Here is a 24,832-nt window from a genome sequence, read left to right on the forward strand (position 1 = left end):
ATCACATTCTTTCATAGTCAGAATAAAGCTACTTTGACAGGAGGCTGACATCGGGGTGTTAAGAACATAGTGCTTTCAGGCTGCCTTGTGATATTTTTAGGCTGCCCTTGAAACCATAAATTTGTTTAAACGCTGCCATTTAATTGTTGCTGAGTTTCACTACAGAGTGTAGCATTGGAGAAAGGAGTAATGACATGGTATTGTGGCTGTATATTTAAATGACAGTAATGGTATCATGTTACCACTTTAAATATATCATACTGAAACCATACAATGTTACCACATGACTTTTATTATACTGTTAACAGTAGCAAGAAGTTCCTATTTTCTGAATCAAAATTGCAGACAAAGTAAGGGCAGACTTTCATATTAAAATGTAATGATTTCTGTATAAAATTTCTAGGGATGTGCCTGTAAAAGGCTAACAGGTGTACTGCAATGGGGAGAAGCAGTTCAGCTAATGCCCAGTTCAGCAAATAAAATGCCCTTCCATTCCACTCGTGTATTTCATTCACATATTTTACTCTTATCCTGTCCCAAGGAAGACAAGATGGCTGAAACACTGGCAGATTCCTGCACCTGAAATGACAATAAAATACTCTGTTATCACTGAAACATGTGAGTGGAGTGCAGGGAAAGGGGAAGGAGGAAAAGTTACCTGCTGCTAAGTTCACTGGCTAGACAGGCTTTCTATATTACTGAAGTAATAAGAGATGATAGGGTGTGCATTTCTGAGCTTTGGGAGGATTCAGGTACTGCGACTTGATGCCAAAGAGAAATAACTTCAACAGCTGGAATAATGTGCCTGTAGCGCAGTGGTGCACACTGACACGTCTTACTATTTTATATATAACTGCATTGTAATGCAGTTGTAATAGAGGAAAGAGAGTGGAGTTTTCTGATTATGCTTCACATTCTGAATTGCTGTGCCTACAGTGGCCAGTGTTAAATATACTGCCAAAGCACAACCTTAAAACAAAATGATATTTTGAAACTTGAAAAATATATTTATCATCAGCCAAAATCACCGAAATAAGGGAGAGGAGATTGCACTGCTTTGTAGTCGGTGAAAAGATCAGAATTGAAACTTCTTTCTCAAATGCCACGCTAGCAAACGTGGACATACAGCAGTGGGACTTAAAAGCGTAGTGAAGTGCCTGTTCAGTTCAGCTGTTCCAGCTGAAGACTTTCTTCCTGTCCTTGTTGCTGCTGCCCCAATGCTCAGCAGCTGGGAGGTGAATAGAGCTGTTAAAATTCAGCTGATTTCTGTCTCCATGTCATTAAGAATGAAAACTGAATCTCCACCTTTCTCAGGTACCTTGGCTTTCCCCTAATAACACTTTACAGCACGTGTTAGACAGAAGGAAAAGTCACTGTTGCTGCGTGAGGTTAGAAACCATAGGCTCAGTGAGCTAAAGCGACTGCAGATAAGGTCAAACAACAAACCAGGATCCGAAGCAGAAGCAGATCTTGTGTTTCTCAGGACTACATTCAGTGCTTTGCAGGGGAGCAGGCCAGCCCCAGAGGGAAAGAGATATTGCTCCTCAGTTTTGTGCCTCTCAGTGTTAGATTCTGTACGAGAGGAAGAGGGAATCAGGAGCAAAATGCCCTTGTTATTATTGTGAGTGTTTGCTTTTAAAGAGAAGTTGTCCCTTGGAAGTCTTAAAGTCGTACCTTGCTAACACAGGCCTATGCAACCCCTCCAGTGAAAGGAGTGAATTGCAAGACAGTGTGGCTCTATAGGGTACCTTCTTCAATTGTATGAGGTTCTTGGGTAATAAAGCAGAATAATTTGAGTTTTACTCACACTGATCTTCACGTGTACACACACGTTTATTTAGGGGAAGATTCTGAAAATGCCATCTCCTGTGTTATTAACACAGGACACAGACTTCCCCATTGAATTATTCTGCAAAACTCTGAAAGATACTTGGTTCATTTCAGGGTATTTTCTACCAGCTATTACCTGCAGAGTAATTGGGGCAATAACCAAATAAATCACTTGTTTTCAGCAACACTTCACTATGTAAACTGTTCCTTGTTCTCTTTGTACTTTTACCTGCCTTACGAGATTTATGTGCTAAAATGAAATGGTGCTGCTTCAGTGTTGTGCTCTATAGAGACCTGTGTCATTTTCCATTTTTAGTAGTTAGGAGCTGACCTAGCAGGTTGCATTTAGGCTTTCTTTTCTAAGACAGCTAAAAATAGAAATGTTTGATAATATTCCATTATTCACCATGATAGTACCTAAGGGGTTGTGCAAAGCTTGTTTTAAACTAAGTTGGACATTTGTCCAGATATTTGATACTGTTAATAAATTACTAGGATTTACTAGGAATTGCAATATCAGCAGTTATAACTACTAATCATGAATTTTAAAAAGCAATGATAGCTTTAAAAAAGTTGTATCAAAAGTTTGTGGAAGGTCACAAAGGTACTGCAGAAAAAGGCAATAATAAATAAGCCACCCCTAAAACCATCAATACATTTTTCAGAGTGCAAACTGTATGCCTAGGACTGTGCCCATGTCTGTTCTGTCAATCACCAACCTCCTTTTATTAGTCTTAGATAGAAGATAAACAACAAGACTGACAGCTTTGTGTCCTTTGGCATTTTTGTGTCACCATCACAGAGTAAGAGGGTATTATGTCATCACTCAAACCTGTCAGGTTTAGTTTAGTCTGCTGTTTGTCTTAACGATTGTTTTCCTCATTTTTTCCTCTAAGTTGATACACAAACCCATATAGATTGTGTATTGTTGATGTTACCAGAGTCCATTTTTCAGACTGAGAGATGTTTTGAACTTCAACCATGGAAATGTCACCCTTTTTCCCTGTACACCAAAATAGAAGTTAGAAGAATAAGCACCTTCCTCACCCGATTAGTTCTGGTCTATACAGAACTTTTCATACCTCATACATTCAAACGTCAGCTGCACTAACATTGCAAGTAATGACAACTTTGAGGTGTTTTTAAAAAGCGTTGTTTAGGTAAGTTCATTATGTACACCTCTCTCGTGGAATCTGTAGAGGCTTTGGCACTTTGTGTTTGTAACTAGTGCCCAGTACCTCACTTTAATGATATCATTTATTATATGATTAAATAAACAAGAATCTTACCTGGTGCTTGGCTTCTGAAAACACTCAAGTAGGTGTGGTGGGAGGTTAAAGAGTCAACACTTGGCTTTTGTTAGTGACTTCTTAACACATGATCATTTAATGAAAACTACAGTTTTTCCTCACTAGAGTGCAATAGACTGGTTCCACAAAAAGGCACATGTACCTGTTGGAATTGTCTGCCTCAAATTACGTTGTTCAAGCTTTCTGAGAAATGTCTGGAGAAAGCCAGACGAATTAAGAGTGGGGTTCTCCAAAGGCAGCAAGCTGAAGCAGGAGTTACATAAGGTAACCATTAGGAAGTCCTAATGAGGGGGAATAGAGCCTGGACAAGCAACTTCGGTGTTTCTTGGGATTCTACACAACTCTCTAAAAGGTGGCATTTGAACCAGGGCAGATCTTCCTCACACTAAAACAAAGACACCAATGGGGAAACAGAGAAGAGGCTGCTTGGTCTAGACCAGTCCCTGGTAGCAGGATGGGTAAGGAAGGAACAAGATTTTTTAACTGCCACAGTCTCTAATACAAACCAGTAATAAGACTTTTGGTCTACTGACCTTCTCAGAGAATGTCCTAACCATCTGGCCACTGTACTTTCTTAATGGACTTTGCTCACACCTTCACTTGCTGAAGCTATTCCTCTGCAAATATTCACAGTAGGAAGCAGAAAAAAGATGAGCTAGTGGGTAGGAAACATGGAGAAATAATGTTCAAGTCTTTTCTTCAGTTAATATGTATTTATATTTATGTCTATAGAGTATATTCATACAAAGTAGGACCGCTTCAAAGGAGACTTTTAATGGCAAATGCCCAAAAGTCCAGTGATGATGGCATGCAGATAGTTAAGTGAGTTGGAGATTCTGGAGTCTGCCCCTTCTGAGCAGGGGTCTCTAACCAGAAGTTTGGAGGTGACAGTGAATAGGTTTTGGAGATTCACAGTTTTCCTACACCTTTTGTGCAATAGATCTAGCAAGTATGTCTAGTGGGTGGGCTCATGGGTAAAATAAGTGGAGGAGCACCTTGTTTGTGAATTACCCTGATGCAGACATGGGATCTGACCCCCACCGCCCATGGAGTTACAGGGCTCAGGAGAATTCAGGCAGTTGCCCTTAGATATCTGGACATCCTGAGAGACTTGAGCTCAGCAACTCAGCTAGGTACCCATCATTGCACAATTGAAGGATTTCAGCAGTGCCCAAAGGTTTTCCTTAGGCACAGCGATTCATGTTTCTGGTGTTTGCTATAGTTTTATGTGATAAGTTCACCCACGACTAGAGCTAGGTACTGTTCCTTAAAAAATTGTCAGAAATACCAGAAACCAAATAACAGTGCAGAGTGCCAGTGAGCTTCCTGGGTATTGTTGTAGTGGCTTTTTGACATGTCTGTCTCAGCTGCCAAATTTATTCCAGAAGAGATCACCTTGCAAGATGACACTTGATTTACATTATCTGATTTGTTCCATAATGGGGGGAGATCAGAGTCGAGTCTTTGATTTCATTTTCACAGGGAACAATATATCTTTAATTTTAAAATGGATGATCAGCAACTACATTCATAGAATAATTCAGGATGTCACTTTAGCTACAGCAATTCACATTGCAGAGCAGTGTAATCATCATTCCCAACCTACTTTGTCTGTCGCAGTCAGTAATGTTTCATCTAGGCTCATCTGTAGCTGTCTGTCTTGGATCTAGATAGACATGCTGGGGCCAGATCCTCAAGTAGTTCCACCGTCTTTTCTCCCCCTTCCCCTTTCACTGAATTTAAGCAGGCTCCAAGGAACTTTATCCTCTAAAGTGCTACTGATGGAGAGAAAGGCTTTTTTTGCCCCTTTTTGGCTTTAATCCGCTTAATGTTTTATGTCTGTTGGTAGAATTAGGAAGACAGATTGGCATATGAGGATTTTGTCTTGTCTTCATCCTCTGGAGATCAACCTGATTGCAGACTCTGCTAATTATTGGTGTAAAGCTCATGATCTAGATTTTACCATAGGAGCTTCCCTATGGTCTGTTACAGAACTTTACATTGCCTTTGAGTTAGTATTAATCCATATAGCTCTGATTACCTCCCTCAGCCTAGCTGCAAAGTGAAATCTGACGGTATTCTTAAATTGATAGGATCATAGTTTTCTGTCGTAGAACTGTTTGAAATTTCTTTTTTTTTTTTTTCTTTTTTCTTTTGGTGGCAGCGGTGGAGGATTGCTTTATTTTGTTTTAATCTCTCACTGTTTGGTGATGCTTTCCAGGACTCAAATAGAGAAAATTAAATCTGCAAAGAAAGTTCAAAATTTAGGAAACACTAGAGAAAGTATTAGCTCTGAGCATTTTTTCTACAAAATTCTTGTTATTTTTTTTTTTAATCCCAATTTTTAATTGAGGGTTAGTACGTGCTGTATGATTTATTTTTTTTTCCCCTGCTGTCAGAATGGACCTCTTGGAAATAAAATAATCCAGTATGATTCTTGTCTACCAAGCATAGAGGGTTCAAAAGCATATTCAGTAAGTCAGCATTTGCAGGTACTTCATGACTGCACTTTAATAACTGGATTATGGAACTCATTTTTTTGTCTACTAGGGATTTTCTTAAATAGATTTCTTTGGCTCCAGCTGAATCCTGATAACACCATGGGATTGCTGGTCTGAGGAGGAAACATTTTAAATTTCTAGCTAGCAGTAACATCCTTTCTCAATGGGGAAATTAACCCTAGGTACAGAGGTAGTTTGTTGGGCTTTTCAATAACCCTGAAGATCTAAGTTGCTAGAGCTTCCAAAACTGTGTTGTTGTTGTTATTATTCTGACCATGATGCTGTAATTCATCGAATCATAGAAACATTAAGGTTGGTAAAGACCTCTGGGATCATCAGGTCAGTGTTGATGCAAAAATTTTCTTGGGGTACTCAAGGTTGTGGTATCCTACAAGTAACAAAAGCAGCTGAGAACAGATCACGACCACCGAGAGGATGACCCTGGAGCATGAGAGAGTTCATCCATATGCACTCACCTCGAATGTCTGGCAGGCTCCCTTCTCTTCAGCTCCTCCCTTTCTGTTGTTCTAAATGGAAACATTTTCATTGATGCAATCAAAGGCTTTTAAATTCTTTGTTGTTCTGAGAAAAGACATGTTCGTGGGAGAGTCTACTCTGAACAGCACTCATTGCCAGAGGAGATCACAATAATCTGTCAACACTTTAACAATACCAGGTAAGACTGGATGGATGGTCCCCCAACGGTTGTCTTCTGTACAGTTCAACAGAGCGCTATGCAGGATGTCAGTTGTTAATTATAAGAAAACAATTTAGAAGCCAGAAAGGAGAAGAATGTTTGAAAACTTTTGTTTTATTTTTCTGTAGTATTATGGTACATATAAAAGCTGTATGAATCAGGGAACCATAAAATAGGTGAGGTTGGAAGGGACCTGTGGAGATCATGTGGTCCAACCACCCTGCTCAAGCTGGGGCAGCCAGAGCAGTTTGCCCCAGACTGCATCCAGTCAGGTTTTGAATATTTCCAAGGATGGAGACTCTACAACCTCTCCAGGCAACCTGTGCAGGTGTCTGACTGCCCTCACAGTAAAATAGTTTTTCTATGCTTAAGTTGAATTTCCTACATCTCAATTTGTGCCCATTGCCTCTTGGCCTGTCAATGTGCACTACTGAGAAGTGGCTGGCTTCATCTTCTCTACTCCCCTCATTAGGTATTTATAAACATCTATGAGACTCCCCCTAAGCCTTCTCTTCTCCAGGGGGTACAGTCCCGCCACTGTCAGCTTCTCCCTGTATGATAGATCTCCCAGTCCCTTAATCCCCTTTGTGGCCCTTTGTTGTACCCACTCCAGTATGTCCCTGTCTTTTGTACTGAGTAAGCCCAGAACTGTACCCAGCACTGCAGGTGTGGCCTCACAAGTTCTGGGCAGAGGGAAAGGATCATCTCCTTGGACCTGCTGGCAACGTGCTTCCTAATACAACTCAGGATGCTTATAAGTGTAAAGTAATTTAAATTTGCAGTTGTTGCATTTTTGCACTTCTGTTACAGAAAGGATAAAGTGTGCTTTGGAGTTTATATTTGGAAATATAAAAAAATAAATTAATTTTATGTACTCTTCCCTTTTAAGAGTTACTAATCACTATTTCCGATGTGTATTTCATATGCAATTGGTTTAGCCTTTTCTTATTTTCTAATTTATTTCAGCGACCTCATTCTCATAGCAAAATTATCTATCACACAGAGGAAACCGAATTATTTACTACAGCAAATTGGAAAAGTGTTACTAAGAGGATGCCAACAGGGTTTTTTTATCAATTAAAGATTGGTGTGGAGAAGAGGAAGAGACTAGATGGAGGAACATGTGGAGTCAAAGACAGGATTGGTGACAGCTGCGTATGTGTGCAGTCAGGAAAGATTTCAAAGAAAAAGAAGGCAGGAAGATGAAGAGTAAGAGGAAAAAAGAATGAGGATAGGATGGAATCAGTGAGGCAGGACAAATATTGTCTGTTGGAAGATAAGCAATATTGAGTATACTAATGACTGTTATGGGGAAAGAAATTAAAGATAAAATTAATTTAGTAAGTTTTGGCTGAAGAATTTGGAAACACCCTGATAAAGAAGGGCAAGAGGGAGATCTTAGGAGACCATCAAACTTGGCAAACAGAGTTTGCAAGCAAAATGAAAAACAGAAAAAAAACCCTGCTTTTATTGAAAGTGGGAGTGTTAAAATAGCATTGTGTACCAGAAGAAGTGGGTTTGATATCTGAAATTTTTCTAGAACTGTTGAGTCTACCAGGAGTTGAGTAAGATGGGAAAGGAGGCTCAGGTGTATAGACAAGAAGTTTATTTTCTTTAAATACTTTTTAAAATGGAGGTCTTAAATTTTCTGCCTGGAGAAGAGGAAAAAGTAGTTGGATGCTAGGTAAAAAGGAGTTAAGTGAATCAGCTCTGAAGTGAAGAGAGGAGGGAGAAGGAGGAATCAAGGGCATGGTATAATTAAAAATGGGATATTATAACTTAGATACCAAAAACATTCATGTATCCAGTGTTGCAGATTGTTACTGCAGCACTCTTTATTACATCTGGTGCTGTGAACATATTATCATCCAAATGTGCAATTAATGTCCTTTGACGGGCACTTTGTCGACAAGCCCAAGAAAGAGTGCAGTAACAGTCATTGCCCTGAGGGCCAAACACCACCTTTGCTTGTGCCATGTCTCAGCCACCTTTTGAAGCAGAATTGGAAGTCACTCTTGATCCATTATGTACAAATCAGTAGTGCACAGTAAATTCAGAAATTCTTCTTAGACTGTATCTCCAGTACTTAAGTGATGTACAGTCTAGTAAAAATAGCCACAAAGAACAGTCGACATGGGAACAACTCCCGCAATTTTTAAATATTCAATGCCTCCTTTCATATGGCGATCATGATATAGAAATGTATCCTTCAAAAGTAATAAATGGAAGGCAGGTTAGTTGTGGCGGTTTCTCGGTGAGTCTTCTGGCTGTACCAGTTAAGAAAAAATGTGGTATGAGATCCAATATTATTAATCATCTGTTGCAAGTGTAAAGTGTAAGTAGCATTCTCTAGCTATGTAGCTGTAAATGGTAGTTAATCTATATATTTGCTTTTCAAATTAATGTCTTCAGTCCTTTATCCACTGCTACAATTTGAACTGTGGAAAGAAACAACCCCTGCTCTTAGAAAAAGAAAATACCTGCATTAAATGTTTAAATGAAAAAGCCAGGATGCATTCAGCTGGTTTTCTGTCTAGACATGTATGTTAAGCATGGAAAAGTTTCTTCTAGTTTATTCAAATATATCTGCTGTATGTGAATGGCCCCGAAAATGTCAGATATTGAGGATAAATGCTACCGATGGTAACATAATTCCACGCATCTATTACTGTTGGTATCTACTGTTTATTAGTAATGCATTTATTCATAGTACAGTTTTTATTTAGTGCAGCTATCAGTACTTATTATGCCATTGTATGTCAAATATTTGTTTTATTTTCCCAAATGATATTCCATAGTACTTGGCGAATATGTCTGGCCACCACTCCAGGCTCAAAATATTGTATTGCTGCACTTGTGAGGTCACCACATGCTTGGAATATAGCTGCACAGGAAGTCTTTTTGCACAAACTAGGTGTACCGTAGAAAAGCTAGTTTTTCTCTTCCTCTCTGTTTTTTATTTTTCATTGACTGTGAAGGGAGAGACAGGCATCCTCTTCTGAGGGCTCAAATCTGAAGGCTCCATGAGAGGGCAAATCACATAGGAAAAGCTAAAGATTAATCTTTGTGAATACCCAACAATAGGGGGTTTTTGTTATTGGTGTTTCAGGATTGGTCACGTTCCTGAATTTTGTGATACACAGATTCTTTACTCCAGATCCGTCTAGAATCACAAGATCACAGAACATTTCATGTTGCAAAGGACCTCTGGAGGTCTCCTAGTCCAACTTTCTTCTCCAACTATGTCCAGTTAGAGCAGGTTCCTCAGAAAATTAGAGGTCTAGAAAGAAATTTTTCTTCTGAATTTGGATTAAGTTCATGATTTGCTGCTTCTTCATGCTAAACAGTCCCAAGACTCTCAGCCTTTCCTTGTATGAGAGATGCTCTAATCCCTTAATTATCTGTTTCCATCACCATTTCTCACTGATAGTTTCCTTCACAGCACACCTGCATGTGGAAAACTAAGACAAATCCCACAAAAGAGGAAGCGTCTGTGTACTTGTGGTTCAGAGGCAGATTGTATGCTGCTAGGCTATATGAGAGACATCGTAAAACTTTAAAGGGCTCTATCATAAAAGATGTTAAAACCACCAAAGAGCTTTCTGAGAATCCTCTCTGGAATTGCACTAGACTCATCTCAGACCTCTCCTGATACTTTGTTCCATATTTCAATTCCCTCAATAGTGAGATCTGCGAGTCATCACTAACACCACTAATATCTTCGGTATTGACATATACATTAGTGTTTGACTCTACATTGGTACTGGAATCAATTGCTAGATTGATCGCAGACACACTCATCAATCACTGATGATTTCTTTGCTGTTTTGTTCAGGTTCTGTAATATTTTCAAGGCAGTGACCTGTTCTTAATTGGCCTCTGGAGGAATCTATATTGCTCCACTGACTGCAGCAGGAGTTTAGGGAGTCTGACATCTTAATGTAGTTAGGACAAATGAGTATTCCTGCTGCATGTCTAGCCAATGTAGCCATCTGCTACAGGAAGAACGATGTTAATTTATGTATCTACATGAATGATGAAGAAGTGCAGAAAAAACAGGGGCATCTTATAGCTGTTCTCACTTAGAGAGAGATCTCTTAGATCATTAATAAGTGAGAAAGTCTCTCCAAATTCTGCTGAGAGAACATGTTTGAACAGGACAGCACTCTTGAAATTCAAAGACTGTGACTTTCCAAGAAATGCGAAGCAATACCATAAACATGACTGTACCATAAGTATTACTCATTAATGCCACTAAAAACATTTTCAGTATGATGGGATCATTAAGTTTAGCTAGTGAATGAGCAGAACTGTAATGACACCATCTACTAGGTTAGAGAAATACTGGTATAATTTGGTTCTGCAGCTTTCTTAAGACATGGTCAGCTGCCGAGACACATAGAAAACATACTGCACATGGGCAGGTTTGAGGAGAAGCTGGATTTCCAGCGGTGCTAAGAGTGTAAAATTTGGCCGAGTTGTTCTATGTTCCCTAGCCTTTAGGATTCCTTGCATCAGAATCTGACTAAAGCCAGTGCATGAGGGTTGCCAGCAGTGACTGTAAAGGGCAGTCTCTTGAAGAGAAAAAAGTGAGTATTCTGTAATTGATGTACTTTAAGATATGCAGACCATCTTGGCAGAGCTCTGTGCTATTTGGCTAGACAGTTTTTAATACCTAAGCAAGCTTAACTCTGCCTTGGTCAGCAGTCATTTAAATACTGTTAACACAGTGATTAGTATCAACATCAGTAGAATGAGGCAAAACTGCCTGGTCTGGTCTTCACTGAAGAACAAACTTGGAAATCTGTGTACTTTTGTTTTAGTTTGCAAGAGGATTAGTATTCATTTATCCCTTTTACTTCAATAATGTCATTATCTAATATTTCTCACTTAAAATGAACTCTTATTTAGCCTGAAACATCCTAATTTGTTTTCGGTATTACCCTCAAAATTATAGAAAAAAAAATTTCTAACTTCTATTAGTATTTTCTTAGGTAGGTGTGGGCTGCTATTACCGCTCTCCATTGTATTATTTTCATTTTCGTTGTATTACTTATGCAGTAGTATTCCATTGGTAGACCTTCAGAAATTACCTCCCCAGCTGAGAGTCTGTTTCTACCTGTAATTTACAATATATGACACAGTATGATATATGCAGTTTTGGAATATTGTAACATTATTTTTTCATTTTATTGTAATTGCCAGGATCAGTACAACCAAGAATAGGATTCATCTTTTTAGAGTGGTGCTGCATTTGAACATACAGTTAAATAATTTCCACTGTAATCCTCAGGGCTTCTTTCCTGCATTATTGCTTTCAAAATATCAGTTTCCAACCTGGTATATAAGATTATAATTACTACCAATTACTTTTATCTATCGAATCTCATTTATTTTAATTCTGTCCACCTCTAACCATGCCAGATCATTTTGCAATTTTAATTTTTGCAGCTGCGTATTTGAGAAGCATGTTTTTGAAAGATTTTCTAGGCTACAGTGCTGTGGCATATGTCCAGTTGCATTAGTATAATAAGAAATCTTGTAATTCCCCATTGCATAAGGAACCAGATGAGCAGACCTTGTAAGACAACATTTCATCCTGACTAATGTGATTTTTGTTTTAGTTTTTTAGAGCTACAGTTAAACATTATTCGAACCTGATGAAACAACAAAGCATCTTCGTAGTTCAAAACATGTATGTTTTGGAAGGATTTGAAACTGAAATTTCTTATGTGAACGTGAGGCTGCCCTCAGACCTTCTAAGACAATAAATGTCATCCTTACGATTCTCAAAAGGCAAGCAGAACATAAGTGCGGTGTCTCTTTAATACCAAAAATAGGCATTATGAACACCCTAGAAGGCAAGTTCTTCTTCTCTTTTTGCATATTGCCATGTTTCTTGATTGCTCTGAAAGAGGGAAACTGAAGAGAATACAGAAAATTATTGCGAGAGAAAATGTGGCTTAGTGCAGAAAACCTGGCGTGCAGGAGGGTTTTACCATGTTTATTCCATTCATGAAGAGCATATCATCGTCCAGGCCTTCTTTTGTCAGTTGGCAACAGCTGGAGACACCTCACTTAGCAGGTGTGTTCAAGATCATAAGCCGTTGAGAGTCACCTTAAATTGTTCTCATTTTATCCAGATTGCAGGAAATGAAGAATTGTTGTCATTCCACTGAAGAAATTACCTTGCTGTTTGGATTTCCTTCATGAGCATCTAAAGCTATTCTATAAATACAGCATGACCTGATGAATAACAGATAACGTTGTACGGACAGGTTCTGGGTCCCCAGTTCTTTGGCCTTTTCAAGGCAGTAAGCAAGCGTATAGAAGACGCCTCTGTTAGTGAGACTGTCAGCACCTCTTCTAATGAAGGGAGTTTGCTGTACTCCTTGACATATGCATTATCCAATGTGCAAAAAATATGAAAAATATAAAAAGGAGAAAGCTGCTTGCTGTTGAACATTGTTCTCTAAATAAGCTAATCAAATATTTCAGCAGTATTCCTTAGCTGAAAACAATATAGTCTTTCCTTATTAGATCGCAAGCCAAAGTGTAAAGTAGAAGATGACCAGGTGATTAGAGGTAGAAGTATATTCCTGTTGACCTCGTTATTTCTTCCTTTTGATTACCAAGTACTTAGAAGGCTTCAAAGAGAAATAGAAATGCACTGGAATGAAAGTAAAACTAATCTCCAAGGATTGGTGTGGTGTTCTTCCATTTCAGAAACCTTACTTAGCGCCTTCTACAAAACCCAGTGATGCCCTGAATTTATTCACTAAGTACATGAATGGGTTGGAAAATCTGAGTGACACAAAACTGTGAAAGGCACTGTTTGAAATGTCTTTCTGAACATATCTGTGTTACTAATCACTTTCCTAATGGGGAAAAAATCATCATGTATCTGCAAAGTGGCCAGAATACTGTTCCACAGCCAATTAGCCAAAGATCTGTCCACAGTATTGTGACCTTCAGTTTTTGTTATTTCTGCTAATTTTACTTAGAAAAGATGTCACCTTTAAAGGACTCCAACGGTACATACATCAGCCAATCTAATAGGTTGTACCGAAACTTCTAATGTATTGCCAAGTGACTTTCTGACTACATTAACATTATTTGTGAAAGTAGACTCAATTTCAACGTTTCTGTCCCGGTACTGAAATCTGTCATGACTCTAGACTAATTAAAAGATCGTCTATCTTTCTGACCTTTGAACTCTGTTGGAATCGTGACCAGCTAGTAATAAGAGCAAAAGTGATAGTTTCACAGAAGCAATGCTATGGAGTTCATTTCGAGTGAGAGGTAAAAATGGCCTCAACCACATGCATAAATAGAAATAGAAAATGTGATTTCGAAATAACCACAGTGCCACCCTAGGCTTGTATTCCTCCTTGTATGAAAGTAATCAAATTGCATGACTGGAAATGAAAGGGGAAGAAAAAGGATTTTCTTTCCGCATACATATTATTGAGAAGTTTTAAAATATTAGGAGTTCACATACCATGCAAGTACCCATCAGTAGAGTAACTGCGTACTGGTTGGAAAAGGGCAAACTGCTAATATAGCAACAGACAAATGAGCATATGATTTTTTTAAAGGAAATTGAAACGTTTTGAAAAGCAGTATGAAGGCTGAGAAAACTAGGCACGGAATAACTGTAATAGTTTGACTTTTTTTTCCATTTACTTTCCTCCTCTCTATTTTTCTCTGGTGGTCTGTGGCCTGACAGATTTTGATGCACAACTATTGGTGAGTGCTGTAGATCATCCCTATAGGCATCTTGTTATATTGAATTCATTAGGAACAAAACAATAGGCCATCTAAAGTACATCTAAGTATATCCAGAAACAAAATAAACATCCCTTGAAATCTATTTCAGATTTGATGGTGGTACTGCATTCAGAAAGTTGGAATCTGAAAGTCAAAGGGATTTTTCAGTTTCATAAGTATTAGATTTCTGGGAGTTTAGCATGACCTATAGAGTATCAGAAGCCTTTCTGGTTCCAACTAATGGTTACATTATTCCCATGACAGAGGGAACAACTCTAACATAAAGAAGAAATTTTGTTGAGTGAATCCCAGGATAGCAGCATATGTCAAGTTAGTATTGTCAAAACATCTGAAAATTACTCTGGAGGATTCGGATCTTTTGTTGTTTGTTTTTTACTCATTCTTCAAATATATGACACCAAATAGTAGTAAGATGTAGTCATTTTAGAGAAATAAGATTAGAGATGCTGCTTTCTGGCTACTACATCTAACAGGTCCAACTGCCTTTTCCACCCAGTATGAAATGTGGGTTTTTTCCCATGACAGCGACAATTTCTAAGTTTCTTTTCTCTCTTTGATATAATTCCTATTGCAAGATTTCACTACATGACTACATTAGGTCATTATATTATTTTGTGCAAAAAATAAAGTACAGCTTTTTGTGATTGTGAACAAGGAGACCAGTTTATTGCAATGGTCATCAGACTCAACAATTGCTGATTAATGCAGCTGAAATATCTCACTGTATCTTTTACTCATAATAATCTACACTATGCAAATTATTAAGGTTGCTTGTTTCTGCATCAGAAAACATTCTGAAAGGAAATCTTTTCTACAGAAAAAAAGAATGCCAAGTAAAATAAATGAAGTGTGTCTGCTGAGGAGCAGGTATTTTATGCACAATTATTTCATACCTTGCAAATTAACTACATCATATATGCCTAGGAATTACAGAAAACTGAAATAATGTACTTAGGGCATATTGGAATTTACTATGCAATTCTGTTTTGTGTTGCATTTTATATTTTTTGTAAGTGCTTGCAACGTAAGAATCCAGGAAGGAGACATCAGTGGTGGTATTCTTTGTTACTTTTCGACATAGGTGTATTTTCCCCAAAATCAAATCCATGTTCTGCATATTTACCCTTTTCTAGCATCTCTGTACCACGCAAAAATGTAGGTATGGAAACTATTGATAAGGTAATGGTTCAGGAATGTAGGTGAAAATCCCAGGAAGAGGCTGAAAAGCTGTTAAGCTTCTACCAAAGTGAAATGGAAAAAAAAAAAAAAGAGCTTCCAGAGAAGGCTCTGAAAGAGCAGACAGAGGTAGGAGTGAGGCTGGGAAACCATGCAAGTCAATTGAGGACAGAGCTTACAGAGTCTTTAGGCACAAAGCCTTCTTTTCTGTACTCACCTGGGCCATCTAGTCACTACCACAATACAACTAATAAATAATATTCAGAAACTACCTGTGGAATACAAGTGGAGCTAATAGTATAACCTTCTTAAAAAGTGGAGGTATAAATACTGCCACCTGAGTACAATACAGCAGCTGTGTTTTAGTATAAGACACTTCAAAGACAAGCCTGGTGTTTCCCATGACCTTTGGTGGGGATCTGGAGTTATGTACTGCTGTTTGTATTGAACAATGCATGGACATTGGACATTTCGGTATATAGGAAATCTGTTTATTCATGTGTACCAAACTCCAGATTCATGCAGAATGTCCCCATACATGTTCTACTTTTTGTTTTCAGCTGTTAATTAAATAAGAGGGAACATTTTGTATTTCACTTCATGGTACTTTATTTAAACTTCTAAGGTAGAGGCTTGAGTTGGCTTGAACCTTGTGGTAAAATTGCCCTGTTTGGGGCAATTCTCACTGCAAAGAAAGAGCAAACAAAAAGCTTAGAGAAAGCTTTTGAAGCTCACGTCCTTTAAATAGAGAATAATAAACTAGACGAGATCCCTCTTTGATCAAGTAGATATCAGATGTGCTGAAAGGGATAAAATACAGAGTACAGTAAATAAATCTCCTCCTTTTCCACCAGCTCCTTGAGGAATATGTCTTGTCCTTCAAGCTTCTGCTTGCCAGTTGATACCTTTCAGTAGCTGCTTCTGTTCAGGCTCTACGGGCTTCTTCACTCCATCAACCAGGCTTGGCAAGGGTTTACTCTCCACTGCTCTGCTCAGTCTCTGTGCCTGGAGATTGGTAGCTGCGTAGAAGTACTCCTGCCTTCTCCAATGCCACCGACTGTTCATTTGCTGTCTGAGGGAGCAGTCCCCCTCTCCCAGAAGGCTTCCTCTGCCCCAGGGTGAGGGAGCCAGGGCTGGACAGTTAGGCAGCCACTGTTTACTCTGATCCAACTTCACCCTTAGCAAAATATACCTAACACAGAAACTGGGAAAAAGTTCTGGCATCCATCACAGCTATCAATTTCACAGGAGGAGTTGGTGTCTTTCTAAACAGATACAGATAAGGATATAGTCTTAGGTATATAAATAAAGTTTGAAAATAAGATTCTAAGAAGACTCCACGTAAGCACTAGCCTTGTCTAAGCAATAGTGGTGGAGTTTTCTCATTGGTTTGCTCTCAAATCTGCGTAGACAGGAAAGCTTACTGACGTTGAGGTTTGAACTTGATGGCACAGATAATGAATTGCATTTAGGCTTAGCACTTACAGAAATGCTTCTGACAAAGAGCTTTCCTGCAAAGGAGTATTCTGTTGGTGCTATTTGCAGCATTTTTTTGCAAAGGCTCTGTGTTGGTATTTCCGTTACAAAACTCTTTCTTTCTGTTCTTTCAATAAAAATTCACTCCAGGCTGAAACATGGAACATCTGATCTCAGCTCTTGATCAGTGCTTGTTTTAACCAGTTTTCCAGAAAAATTGACTGAGCTGAGGTTTTTATGTTGTACAAAGGTTAAAAAAGGCGTGGAGGGGAGGAAATGAGGGAGGGGAGCAGTAGGACTGTAGTTGATGCGGTTGGTTTGTATTTCAGTTGTTTATTTCTCTACCAGTAGGATCAAAATGGTGTGCTATTGGCATCATCTGTAGACCATTTGTGCTCTCGTGGAATTCATTACAGTTATTTTTAGTGCATGAAATTCTGCACATTGTCCCATCTATAGGAAAGTATTTCAACAGTGACATAAATCATCATGAGTAGCAATTAAAAATTATAACAAAATAAAATATGATGCAAGATTATATACTGCATTTTTTTTATACAACTTCTGATTCAGAGGAGACAAAAATCACCATTTTCAAATTATGGAGTGCTGAAGAGTATTTTTGCGGTTTGGTTTTTTTGTTTTCCTACACTGTTCTCCAAAATATATATATATGGGTGTGGTGGTAATGAAATCATTTGGAAGCACTGGGTCATTTTGAAAATTTTTTTTTCTGAAAGGTCAGTAATGTGAAATAAACTACCATTCTTATGTCTGCTCAGTTTGCATCTGACTAGAATTGAGATGCTGAGAAATGAATTCTGAGTCTCCATCTACTTCCTCAAAGATAGCAACAGCTTCACTGTTGTGAGGGCTTTTGGCTAGTAAAGTCACAGCCATCAGCTTTGCCTGCTATTCTGGGTTGGTAGAAGCTTGCTTCTATGTACTTTTTGTTTTCCTGAGCTTGTTTTTCTTAGCTGTTATGTCACCATATTGGTACATACATGGCTTTTCATTTTGTGGCTTTTGTTTTGCTTGCCTGTTTGCTTTAGTGTTGCGTCTATTTTCCATTATTATATGCATTTTATATTATATACTACATAATTATTTCTTTCTTGCTGTGGCTGGCCAGAAGGTGTCTCATTTATGTTTGGAACATGTCCATTACACACAGACTCAGGCAGTTTGATGTGCCTTGCAGCAGTTCATGGCATGCTTATATGTTAGGTCTGCTTAAGCTGTCACCTTTCAGTCATCAGACCCTGCAGAGACTAAGTCAAGCTTTAGCTGGCCTACCCTGAAATAACCAATAAATTCAGCTTGAAATCGTTGTAAAGAAACCTGAATGGTAGCCTTGGAAGACAACAAATTCAAGTGACATTTTTGCTGAGTCTTCAATGTAGCTGCTTATTTTGATGTAAATCTTCCTGTATTGACAGCACTTGGAGAGCCTTCCAACGGGGCAGAAACATCTAGATCTAGTAGCAAAAGAACCACAGTAAAGCTCATTTTTGTCAGTGGAAGATATAAATATTAGGAGAAACAACTATAAGAGCCTTTGGGGACTTTAGAAAGAGGTGAGTGACAACAGCATTAGGGACTTGAACATCTTGGTTCTTCTCAAAAATCAAAGCATAGCCTTCCCAGTAATCGTAATAGTCCCATTTTACTTTTGGCTATCTGAAGCTCACTATAAAAATAGACTCACTGAAGATTCAAATGCTGCCAGGTCAAAGATTTGAATCTAGAGGTATACAGCAAAACTTTCTGAGTTATATTGGTTTTTGTATTGTTCGCTTAGGAGAGTTGTGGTGTTTGCTTACTTCTGATACTAGTATTTCTGTGCTGTGGAAAGACTCAATTAATATATGTAGATTCCCGAAACAGCTTTACTCCAGAGAAATTGGGTGTTTGGGAGTGTTTCAGCTGTTTTTAAATAGAAAATGTGGGTCAATCTAAATATAGGCTTTAAAATATTTCAAATTTTAAAGCATTAGCTAAAGTGACATTTTGAATTTAAGTAAATCTCCCTGCTGCTCTTCCCTCAGTGGTTTCATGCAAACAAAATTTTGTTAGGAAGGATTTTCTGATGGAAGATCAGATTTTCAGTCACAATCAAAAAAGTAAAGCCTACTGTATTTAATTACCTAAAATCTTTAAATGTGTTACATATGCAGGTGGAAGTGGAACTTTCAATATATCAATAATAAGAAATAACCTTGCAGTGTTCAAGGAATCTGATATTCCAGTTCAATATGAGTAGGAATGGATGCGAAAAAAATGTGTAGGCAAGCTACACAACACTAGACTTCTTAACTGAAAATATAGTTTGTTAGTAGATGAAACAGGATTCTCAATATTCGCCCACCTTTGTAAATACATGAAAAAAAAGAATGTTTTTAGGAAGGAGTTATTTTAGGCACTGTAAAAAGCTGTTGGGGGGCAGAAATCAGAGTCAGTGTCCACTTTTTCAGATGAACATCAAAGGTAAACTGAGGTCCCTTAGTTTCTAGGTTTACCTACATTACAAGTCACTCAGTACACTATTTGGAAACTTGTTGAACTCTTCTGCTTTACTCCATAGAGAAAACAAACTACTATGCATAAAGCCAACTGCGTCGTTATCCCTGTATTCTAGGGCGTGATTTCACTAGGCTACTTCTTAGAGCCTCTCGTATAACATACCACGCTTTGTTGATGTACTGTTTCCTACCTTTTAACATGAATTTTTGTTTTTCAGCTCTGAGGGACAACAGAATTGAGCTGGTCCGAGCTTCATGGCATGAGCTGAGTATCAGTGTCAGTGATGTGTCTCTGTCGGATGAAGGGCAGTACACCTGCTCTTTATTTACTATGCCTGTCAAAACTTCCAAGGCTTTTCTTACCGTTCTCGGTAAGTATAAATAGCTGAGCATACAGAAGCAAGTGTTAAACTTCTCGGGCTTTGGCAAATTATGATAAGAATGAACTTTTCTAAAGCTTGGCAGAAGATACATGTAAATGTCTGATCTTGTTTCGCTGAAGTTTATTGTTTCATATTGCTGTGCTGAAAAATAACATGCCTCTTACTATTTGCGCTGTGGCAGGATAATGAATTAGGGAGCACACAAATACCATGGTATGAGTGCTCCATAAAACGGACATAACCTCTACATCCCAAGGACCTTAAGTGCGAAGAAGGTGCATGTGTTCATCTCCTAACAATGTATTCTATGGGGCAAAGGGGAGAAAACCAGAAAGCAAGAAAACAAAATGGGGCTTAGAGCTTTATCGTTTTACCTTAGCTGTGCATTTTCTTGGCTCATTCTACTTTCTTTTTTTTGTCTATAAAGTGCATATTTTCACTGGGTTTGCTGCTTCTTTTATCCTTTATCCTCTAAATGCTCTGCTGTTTTCCGCAGTTTATAGATACACATAGAAAAGCAATAGATTTCGAGAGATGCCCAGGAAATAAAGGTTCTCCTCGAAGCTTTATATGATTCTATGAATGTCAGTAGCCCAATCAGCTGAAATTGCTACAGTTCATTGAAACACACCTGCGTACCTAAGAGGTTATATGATTTTAGAGATTGATTTTTATTCTTTTCTCCTTTTTCTGTCCCTGAACTTGACTCTTTCTTTCATTTTTGTTTTATTTTTATATGTAGACAGGCAGACAGTTGAATTTAATAGGACTAATGTAAGATGTTCTCTGCGCCAGTAATATTCACATTAATCCAGCCAGGGAATTGGTTTTGCACATCGGATATGAAATACATCTCCCTTTCAGTCCCTGTGAGGCTATTTTACAAAAATCTTCACAAGTTTGCCATTAAGGACAAAAAATACCCACTCAAAACAGAATATTCTGGAATAACAACTGCCTACAGTTAATCTTCTTTTCTGCAGAGAGGCATCTCATGATCTAAACAGTGGATGAGTAGACCATTCAACCTTTTAAAAGGCTGAAAGACGTCGAAAGGCAAAAGAAAGGTGTTACAAAGGCAAAGATCATCTAGCCAGTATTTAATAACCAAAGTAACTTGATCTTTCATGGTTCTTTTAGTTTTATCTTCATTTTGTGGGAGGGTTTAATGAAATTTTTCCAACATCAGCTACTTACCTTCCAAGAAAGCAAGCTGTAAGTCTTAAGATGCCTGTCTTTTCATTTTATATTTGTAATTTTCGAAGTAACATTTTAAACTCTTGGAACACTTTCTATCTGAGAATGGGATATTTTCCATTGAAATGTATTACATCTTTCAATCAGATAAACTATCCTTTTATGTACTAATAAACTCTTTATTGACTGCTCTGTTATGGATTAGAAGATTTAAGTGTCAAGTATTACAGTAGGCACCATTTTCTGTCCTGAAAGACAGGAGTAGATTTATAACAGAAATGTACTGTGCAATAGGTACTGCCGCTTGGTTTTTGTGCACATAATCTGTCATTTTGGAAAAGGGATGTAAACAAACCAAAATTGTAAAATGCAGGGCACAGGATCAATTACTGTGACTGATCCCTTTATCTAGCCACAAATATGAATGCGTCAAAGCACTGCAGATGCAAGTTATAGCAGTGACATTTTCAGAGATTTTAAAATTACCATCATCAGTATCACTTTAAAATAAGTTATTTCTGTGTTTTCGGAAGTCAAATGGATTTTTGCATGTAGTGATCAAATTTTTCCGAATTCATGATTTTTTTTACGTTTTCATGGTTCATTGAAGAACAACTATTTCCATATTCAATATTATGTGTATAATATGTCATGATCATACGACCTCTTCCAAAGAACTTGGATTCAGCTGAAGAATCCTCCATAGCCAATGGAATTGTGATTATAGCTGTGGGTTTTTTGCTTATGTGCTCTCTGAAGATAAAGTAACTCCTGTATTTATTTTCATCCTCCCCTTTCCCTGGACTTTGTATTAAAATCTTCATAATTCATGCTTAAAACATCTTTTCTGAACTTAGATCAGTTCAGCTTTTTATTGCCAGTTACATTTTATTTTCACAGCTGTGCTTCTACTATACTTTGTCATCGTGCTTGCTGAGCAGGCCAGTTTAAACCTTATAATAGCAACTCAGACTAGGCCTGCATGCAGAATATATGTAGATAAGATATTTTTTAAAACAGTCTGTTTCCCTTAGAAAGCTAGATAATTTTTCTTTTCTTTAATTCTTTAGAATTAACTACAGTTCAGACTGACTGACATTTTATTTGCAATAGGAAACAAGAATCACTGACTTTCAATTTTGATAGAAGGCGATGAACTAATTACTCTCTTTCCAGAATTGAGAGTTGTCCTGGTTTCACCTGGGATAGAGTTAATTTTCCTCCTAGTAGCTGGTACGGTGCTGTGGTTTGGATTTAGGATGAGAAGAATGTTGACAACACACAGATGTCTTAGTTGTTGCTAAGCAGTGCTTATACTAAGTCAAGGACTTTTCAGCTTCCCATGCTCTGCTGGGTGCACAAGAAGCCGGGAGGGGAGGGGGCACAGCTGACCCCAACTGGCCAAAGGGATATCCCATACCATATGACGCCATGCTCAGTACATAAACTGGGGGGGAGCTGGCTGGGGGGGGTGGCAAATGCTGTTTGGAGGCGGGCTGCGCATTAGTTAGTGGGTGGGTGGTGAGCAATTGCATTGTGCGTCACTTGTTTTGTATATCCTTCTATCATTATTATTTTCTGTTCCTTTGCTGTCCTATTAAACTATCTTTATTTCAACCCACGGGTTTTACCTTTCTTTTTCCAGATTCTCTCCCCATCCCATGGTGCGAGGAGGGTGAGCAAGCGGCTGTGTGGTGTTTAGCTGCCTGCTGGGTTAAATCACAACAAGAGGGTATGAAGAAGTGAACTTTAAGTCGGTCATATATTTATGGCTTTTTTGTTAGGTGTTCCTGAGAAGCCACAAATTACTGGATTTACCTCACCAGTTATGGAGGGAGAGAGGATGCAGCTAACTTGCAAGACATCTGGTAGTAAACCAGCAGCTGATATCAGATGGTTCAAGAACGACAAAGAAGTTAAAGGTATTTAAAAGGACTTTGATATAATTTGGTCCAATTGTCAAAACTATACATTATTTAGAATTATTTTTTAATTCATATTTGGAAAGTTTTTCATATTTAATCATTAAATGAATCACCGGTAGTATGTAGATAAGGAACTGATTGTAAGTTACTGGAGTGGTCATATAACCATCCTTTTATTTTTTCTCCAAATGGTTAGATGTTTTGAATTGCTCTGAACTCAGTTCAGCATAATAAACTCAACTGTGACGCTTCGTAGAGAAACATTTTATGGATTATTGTTTTCACAGCCATACCACTCACCCGAGATATTTTACCTCTTCATTTCTTTTTGCCTTCTAATATGACATTTGTCTGATTTGGTCAATTGCCAGTTTTATGTTACACTCCTCTAAGAAAAGTGAGACAGAACTGTCTGGAAGAGACAGGAGATTGCACTTCCCGTAGGGGAGCTACGGAGCCTGCTCTGGTGAGGAAGAGTCAGGATTTAGCAATTGAAGGAGTCTCAGTTGGGAAACTGGGGACCTGCAGCTGAGGCAAGGATGCTGAGAGTGTGCAGTGAGCAGCATGGAGAAGATGGGCTTCAAAGGGGATGAGAACTTGACAGGGACTGGGGGGAGTTGGACAGTGTCTGCTGTAACTGGAAAGTCATCGGGTGACTCAAACTGAAGCCGAAAGCAAGGATTTGCCTTTGAGGATGCAGTGAGATAGGGAAGGCTTGCATGTAAGCTATTTACTCCTTTTCTGTCTTTTCTTTCACTTTGTGTGTTCTTTACTTGAAACTTACTTTTCTAGTCCATATGCCAGGATAAATGCCAGCATAGTTTAAAAACCTTTTTGGTGAATGGATGAAGAGAGATTCCTATAAAAAAAGGCTTAGTCACATCTACTGCAGCCAACTGAGGCGCCCATTATAGAGTAGATGAACAAAAAGGATAAGGTATTGGTATTCATTCACGTCACCTCTGTTCCTTCTGTTATAAGACCAGATCAATAAATGATTAAAAATCCACCTTTTCTGTGTAGCTTTTTTTTTTAAAAAAAAAAAGACAACTTTTGTCTGCTTTGTCTCATATTTGTCTGTCATTGTGGATTTTGTTACCTCAGTAAACTGCCTCAAGCAGAGTTACAGCACTAATTACAGAATTCATTAATCTTCCTTTACTATTCTCTACCACAAATCAATGTACGCAACCGGAGCTGTGATATAAAATTGATAAATAAAGGAGACTGCAGTTCATTGTCCAAGGAACCCAGTCCATTCTAGAAGCGTCTTTATATTTCTAATGAAAATCAGAATAGGGTTGAAGAAGACAGGAATTTTAGGCTGGAAGCATTTGAAGTGTGTTTGAGCACTTGTAACAAAGATAGAAAATGAGGAAACAGAGTACCATTCTTCCCAGCCACTGGGAAATTTGAGGAAATTGCTGAAAGGAAAGTAGTGCCTCCTCAAACGTAATTAAAAAGAAGAATTTAGCAGCACATCTAACACACATGGCACAGCACAGATTTTGTCATCCAGAAAAGCTGACAAGATGAATATATATATTCAAGACATGTAAAGATTGAAAATCACTCTAAGAAATGTCAATACTTTAAGAGATCCACCAATACAGTTGGCCTAACCAGCAAGGCAACACGTCTGAAAAGATGTTATTTTAAAATTCTATTTTAAAATCTCGTGTAGTAACTTTGCCTTTCTTTCAGCTGACATGTAACTGAAACCAAGCGAGCAATCTGGTGATTTGACTCTTCAACTAATTTGCTCAACAGTTCCTGAAGGGATGCTTTTTAAAAAAGGGGGTGGGCAAGAAACAAAGAAGATGTGTGAAAAAGAACAGGAAAAAAAATAAACCCAGAAATGAGAGGAAAGTAATGAGCACATTCATTTCAGTTTAGTTTTCTAGGTCTTCTGAAGAGCACATTGCCATTTCAGAAAGGTTAGAAATAAAATAACCTAACCAGTTTGCAGTGGCATCAGCAGAAGTTACGTTAGCTTTGTGCACTGTAAAAGGTGAAATGATAAA

At 38.2% G+C, this 24,832-nt stretch overlaps 1 protein-coding gene across 3 annotated transcripts in view; it reads left to right on the top strand.

Moving 5' to 3' along the window:
• Positions 1–24,832, top strand: part of CADM2 (cell adhesion molecule 2) — a 681,753-nt gene that overhangs the window by 532,537 nt on the left and 124,384 nt on the right. For all 3 annotated transcript variants that reach the window (XM_075102266.1, XM_075102284.1, XM_075102275.1), the window contains 2 exons: positions 19,522–19,674; positions 22,668–22,805. In XM_075102266.1, the coding sequence (XP_074958367.1) occupies positions 19,522–19,674; positions 22,668–22,805 (291 nt within the window). The remainder of the gene's footprint in view (positions 1–19,521; positions 19,675–22,667; positions 22,806–24,832) is intronic.

This window comes from Phalacrocorax aristotelis, chromosome 1 (genome assembly GCF_949628215.1).
Source record: "Phalacrocorax aristotelis chromosome 1, bGulAri2.1, whole genome shotgun sequence".
In the NCBI taxonomy this organism is placed as follows: Eukaryota; Metazoa; Chordata; class Aves; order Suliformes; family Phalacrocoracidae; genus Phalacrocorax; species Phalacrocorax aristotelis.